At 35.1% G+C, this 6,459-nt stretch overlaps 2 protein-coding genes across 2 annotated transcripts in view; one reads left to right on the forward strand and one right to left on the reverse strand.

Moving 5' to 3' along the window:
- Positions 1 to 6,459, reverse strand: part of LOC118740651 (golgin subfamily A member 6-like protein 22) — a gene marked incomplete at its 5' end in the record, with an annotated part of 500,945 nt that overhangs the window by 481,944 nt on the left and 12,542 nt on the right.
- The window catches only part of LOC118740652, a 60,305-nt gene continuing 57,704 nt past the window's right edge, over positions 3,859 to 6,459 (forward strand). Inside the window, exon 1 of the mRNA XM_036472266.1 lies at positions 3,859 to 4,795. Within this exon, the coding sequence (XP_036328159.1) occupies positions 4,149 to 4,795 (647 nt within the window). The 5' untranslated portion in view covers positions 3,859 to 4,148. The remainder of the gene's footprint in view (positions 4,796 to 6,459) is intronic.

The following is a 6,459-nucleotide window of genomic DNA, read 5'->3' on the forward strand; positions in this document are numbered from 1 at the left end:
GAGGAGCGAAAGTGTTTTACTTTTGATGTATTAGGTACAGCTTTAAGATTTTTGAGGAAGAAAGTGCTTAAGTAGGGTAGCACCTTCTTATACCGTCAGCACCCCCTAACTGGCACAGTAGCTGTCATTTTGGGTAGCCAGGTATCTATATACATATATAATACGCGAAAGCATTTTTTTTACAGGATAAAAGATCTGCACCGTTGTACTGTAGATGTGCAAACTGGTTTTATTTTTTCGAAAGGAATTGCCACCTGTTGAACAATTAAATTCAAATTTTTTAATAATCAATACCGTACCGTTCGTTCGATTTTCCAAAGTAAGGTGTCAAATTAAAAGGCTTGGACTACAGATTTGAAATAAGGTTTCACTTTTTAGAGAATAAATCAGTTATTACAAAATGGGTATCAATCGAAATTTTATCGAAAAGCTTTGTTTCTTCACTTAACTCTAGGAGGGTTGCTACCTGTTTAAAATTTCAAATTCAATTTGAAATACGGGAATTAGGTAAGAGCAATATGTATCGCCATATGGGTGCCAAACGAAAGGGGTTTCAGAAGGTAGTAGTTTGAAAATATTTTTGAAGAGGGCTGCCACCTGCATAAAATGTTTAATTTAGTTAACTGATATGCATATGTACAAGTTATATTAAATATCAAAATAAAGAGTGTTAAGAAGTCTTCAATTTGAACACTAAGAATCATTTTGAGGTTTTGGGAGAGGGTTGTCACCTGTTTAAAAATTATTCAAAAAGATAAATGAATTACTTAAATACGGGCGTCAATCGTAGGGGTTTGAAAATTTTTTATTTCTGAGCTATATATAGCGGGGTGGCCACATGTTTAAAAAATCAAATTCAACTTAATTACACAACAAGGTTAACAAGGTTTATGCTTTAAAATACTTATGAAGAGGGCTGCCACCTATTTAAAAGGTCGAATTTAGTTAACTTATACACAAGTTTTATAAAATATTGAGATATGGGTGTCAATCGATAGAAATTTATGCAAGCTTTAGTTTGAAAATATCTTTTATTAGGCTGGCCACCTATTCGCAAAGTCATATTGATGTAACTAATTATAATTATATATTTATTATTAGAGAAAGTATTCTTTGCGATAGTCATTAGCAGGGAACGGATTTTATGGAAATTGTCTTTTTTTCTGCTAAAGAGATAGAGTATATTCGATTAAGAATGTCCACGATTTAGCTTTCCCTGATTCCATATATACACATTTGATGTTGCCTTTTTTTGCCTTTTTTAAGATATTTGCCTTTTTTTGCCTTCTTTAATATATTTGCCTTTTTTTGCCTTTTCTACCTTTAAAAAGTGATTATAGCATTTACAATTTTTTTTTTTTAAGATTAAAAAATATACACATGCCCATGCGGCTTATAGAAGCGCAGGGACCTCTTGCCAAATTAGTGTTGAAAAAATTCAAAGCCGTTTTCTCAGCTAACGTAGGCTTGAAGACAATAAGGGGTGTGGATAAAATTGTAAAGGGCGAGGAAAACGCCCTTATTCCTGATAATATGAACGTTTCAAACGTTCCATATTTAAATTGGGCGCCGCTTATATCAACTTACGTCGATCGCACATTTAGTACATTCAAGGATTTTCTTCGCGAAAATCGAATCAAAATGCTGCCAGAAAACTTCAAAATGCATCTTGTGGTTCAATGTTACTACAACTATACAGATTTAAGTTTTATGAGTTAGAAACTCGAAAGGATAAAATAGTCAAAGATTCAAAGTACAAATTTTTCATATAATGAAACTAGTTCATAGTTTTTCTCTTTTTACTTGTAATATAAACATTTCTAAAAAAATATATTTTTTGATTGTTCTTCGTATTTTCTGTCTTTTTTAGTGCCTTATTTTGCTTTTTTTGCAATACCTTTTTTTTTGCCTTTTCCTGTTTTTTCGCTATTTTATTTTGCCTTTTTTTGCCTTTTTTACAATACCTAGTGCCTTTTCCTGCCTTTTTCGCTATTTTATTTTGCCTTTTCCAGCCTATTTCGTTACTTTATTTTGCCTTTTTTATAGGTTTTTAGGTCCTAAAAATCCGTTCCCTGGTCATTAGATTTGCACCGTTCTTTGAAATTTATAAAATGGGCGGTCAAATTAAAGACATTAGCCTGTAAATGTGCGATAAAGCTAAATTTTTTTATTAAGAACTTTTTATCGGTATAGTATCAGAAATGTCTGTATGGATTTAGACGAACAATGGCACTCGGATCGCTTATAACTCCGACTAACATTTGGAATACTTTTTAGACTCTGAAATTAAATTTTGGGTGTTTTAACGCCGTGCGGGTTCACTAGTAAGTTATGTATATCAGTGGCAATATCTGTGTGTGGGCTTTTTACCCGTACATCTTGATAAAAGCATTTGTAAGATGGCTTCTAACAAGAAGTACGCTCTAAAGCAGTCCTGCTGCCCTCTTATAATTTGAGTGATATTAAAGTCTACTTCGCCATGTTTTCTTGCCAGCCAACTTCTTATGTGCGGTATGAGCATTTTATGGGTTGAAGGCTCAGCACAGCTTGAGCAGGGTTCTCGAAAACGGCTCTAACGATTTTGATGATATTTTGTACACAGATGTTTTGGATGTTTTAAGGTTATCTGAATAGGCATTATCTTCGAGAAGACTCGTAAAAAATGTTTTTAATATGGTTGCCATCTATTTTGAATCGCATATTTATTTTATTTTTTGTTTAGAAAAAAAAGGTAAAATATTAATATTCATGGGTACCAAGAGAAGGTTCTTAAACAATGCTTTCCGTATAATAAAAATGTTATCCTTTGGGATAATAGTGTAAGGTTGCCACTCATTTTCGATTCTACACAATTTATCTAAAACATCGCAATATGGATATCAAATGAAAGGTATTGTTGAGAGCTTTGGTTCGAAAATATTTTCGATCAGGATTCGCATGCTTCTATGAAATACAGGTTTTTGTTTTGTTAATTTCAATCAGCATTTTTTTTGTATACATACATATATACACAGTACATCTACGCTAGTAGATATGTACTATTTATTCCAACGTATTTTGGAATAGGTTTGCCACCTAAATTTTAGAGTAAGAAATTTACTTAATAGATATCTAAATTCAAATTTTTTTTTTTACTTCCAAAATATTTTTTTAAAGCTATCCAAATGACCAGTATTTGATATCCAAACCGTGAAAACTTTAAAAAGTATATGCACTCCGGGCAAAGCTTGGTCCACTTGCTACTGTATGTATTTATGTAGGAAGAGTATCGTCGATGAAGAGTTGGTAGACTTTTGGCTTCTTTTCGAACGTTGAACGAATAGCAGACACTACAAAGCTTTGAGGTCCTTCTTGCCGTTGGCCTCTTATGCCAGAAAATTAGATATTTATTGCTTGGAGGAATTCAAGATAGAATCATTGCATCATATAGGATGTTTTATTTGGGAAGAAATTTCCAAGGGAAGGATATTGTGTGTATTAGTATTCTATGGAAAATTTTGAAAAATATAATACGATACAGTTTAGGTTAAGTACACACACACACACACACATTATTTACTGCTGCCACGCAACTATCTACATATTGGCTGTTGCGTAGCACCCAATAAAAGTGCTTAAGGCGCACTCACCAAGGGGATGGGTAAAAAGCAAGCAAGGTGGCGTGTCGGGAAGTGTGTAAAAGTGTTGCTGTCAAGGTGTCAAAACAATGAAAATGGCAACAGTTACAAAAGTGGATATGCGCCAGCAAGTTGTTATTAGAACCAACAACAGCGCAACGCAAAACGGCGAACAGCGCTGGCAAGCGACTGAAGCTGTCACACATTTGGTGCAACGCGGCGCACAATACGTAGTGCAAACGAGCGCATGCAGCACACGCCACACATATGAGTAGTTGTTGCGAATAAAATAAGTGCAACGCGAAGAGTTTGTAAAGTTACAAAGTTACATTTAAAATGGAATTGAAATTAAAATTGCTTGGCAGTGCCAATCAAACTACATAAATAAAACAAGTAAAGAATAGAAAACAATAAGAAAAACAGCAACAGCAATAAAAAGTGAGCAATCGCAACTTGCAGCCTTGCAGTGCACACAATTATTTTTACGAAAATAGAACTTTCTGCTTTTGAGCCAACATCGCCTCCCCGAAAATGCCTCGCACACCTAACAGCAAGCGCTTGTCATCGCAAAGCTCCTCACTCACTGGAACACCACCACCATTGCATCGCTCCACCAACTCCAGCAATTGCACAACCGTCACAATGATGTTGGCAAATCGCATCGCGCACAACTCTGACTGGTCAGTAGACGATGAGCACTTTTTCGAGACGAACACAATGAACGTTTGGCAAACGCTCGAATTTCTTTCCGGTGTTAATTTGCGTAAACGCTATCACTACCAAGGCTACAATGATACCGAAAATATTATACGCACTTTAACGCCTTCATGGCGGCGCGATAGTTTCGCCGAGAAAGCGGCTGCCGCCAATAAGGAAGATGCTAATGGCGCTGGTGGCAGTGGCGGCGGAAGTGGGCGTGGCAAGGCGCCAACTGATAATGCTGATGCTGAATTCATTGGCAGCGGTACTGCAATTATGCGCCAGAATCAGCAGCTTAGCTCGAAAAGCAACAACAACACAAAAAAGGGCAGCCGCACTGTATTCGTTAAGGTGAGAAAAAGTGGTAAAGGTGAGCGTGCCAAGAGTGATAAACAGCAGCAACGGTGTAAGAAATCTGTCACACTCGATCCGCAATATGCGCTCTCGCAGGCTGAATTCACGGACTTGGTGAAGTGCAAGTAAGGACTTTTTTAAAGTTATGTTTATGGAAGTGTAAATATTTTTTGTTAAAGGAATATGCCTGAATATGGATGGCGTATTTTCACTAAAAAGAAAATATTACGCCGTGCAACAAAAACAAAAAAATTTCAAAACACACGAAAGAATTGATATACTCACGAAACTATGGGCCAAATATGGTAAAACTCGGTTTTTAGTTTTTCACTCTGACGTCAGAATTTTTTTCAAATGACTTTGGAATTTTAAAGATATGATTAATTCAAAAAAATATATATTTTAAAAACTCAGTGCAATGTGAAATAACAATATGGGTACCAAATGAGAGAGAAAATTCTGTAGAATATACATTTTTTGGTTTACAAGGACGAATCGGTATTGAAAATGCGCTTTTAACAAATTTTATCTTCTTAAGTTAATAAAGTTTGCAGGACGAAATTCGATGATGAGGTCGTGCGAATACTAGTCCTCAAACAATAATTAAAAAAAAATAAAAAATTTGCAAACTTTCAAGAGTATTTAAGGACAAAATTTGTAAAGGACATTTTCCATGCCCATTCGTCCTTATGCACCAAAATATGTATTCTGTTATAATTCTATAGAATGTTTTCTTTTATATGATACCACATATTGTTATCTGCACTGAATTATTTAAATAATTTTTTGAAATAATCATATTTTTTTAATTTAAAAAAAAATCCTGACATCAGAGAAAAACTCAGTTCGCAGTTTTACTACAACTTACCCATTGTTTCGCGAATATATTAATTTTTTTGTGTGTAAAATTTACTGTCGCACGGCGTTGTTAAAGAAAAGTTAACATCTATCGAATGAATGTGTATTTAAGAAATGCGTCACTAATATTTTTACTAACTTTCTAAAATAATTATTAGTATTATAAAGCACACGTACAATAAAGCCCCGAAATGAAAAACAGTCAAAAATTAAATAAGTTATTAAAACAGAAAGAGTGCGAAGAAATGCGCAGTTGGAAATAGTGAAAATAAATGCGAAATTAGATTTAGATTCAAGCCTAAACACTTCTAAGATCATTCTTTTCACGTTTCAGCTACCGTAATTATATCTATCCATCCCAAAAAAAAACAAATCGAAAATTGGAAATATGGTAGCAAGTTTCATTCTTAACCTTAAATGGCCACATTCTTCCTGATTTGCGCTGTGACCGCCTAAGCTATTTTTGCCGAGTCCAATAAATCACTCCAACTGAGGCCAATAGAAAATGTCAAGTGAAACCAAGTGCCTCTCCACATAATTTCTCCAACTCTTTGGCACCTCGTTGAATATTTTCAGCACTGGAATGCGCAAACGCCATCGTATATCTTTCGCATAATCTTTTTCTCGAAACTCCAAGAGCCGCCTCATCAGATGTTTTCATTGTCCATGCCTCCGTGCCATACACCAGCATGGGCATGATGAGTGATTTATAGAGTGCGGTTTTTGTACGACGAGAGATGACATTGTTTCTCAATTGCCTACTCAGACCAAAGTAGCACTTGGTGGCAAGAGCGTTTCTTCGTTGGATTTAAAGGCCGACACAATTTTTCATGTCAATGTTGGAGTTTCGGTATGGATGCCATGCTCAGATTTTCGTAGACCCAAATGAGGACGAATTCAGATACGAATACCAAGCCAAATACAAATAACA

Source organism: Rhagoletis pomonella, unplaced genomic scaffold, assembly GCF_013731165.1.
Source record: "Rhagoletis pomonella isolate Grant_MI unplaced genomic scaffold, Rhpom_1.0 Rhpom_scaffold_00006, whole genome shotgun sequence".
NCBI classification, from domain to species: Eukaryota; Metazoa; Arthropoda; class Insecta; order Diptera; family Tephritidae; genus Rhagoletis; species Rhagoletis pomonella.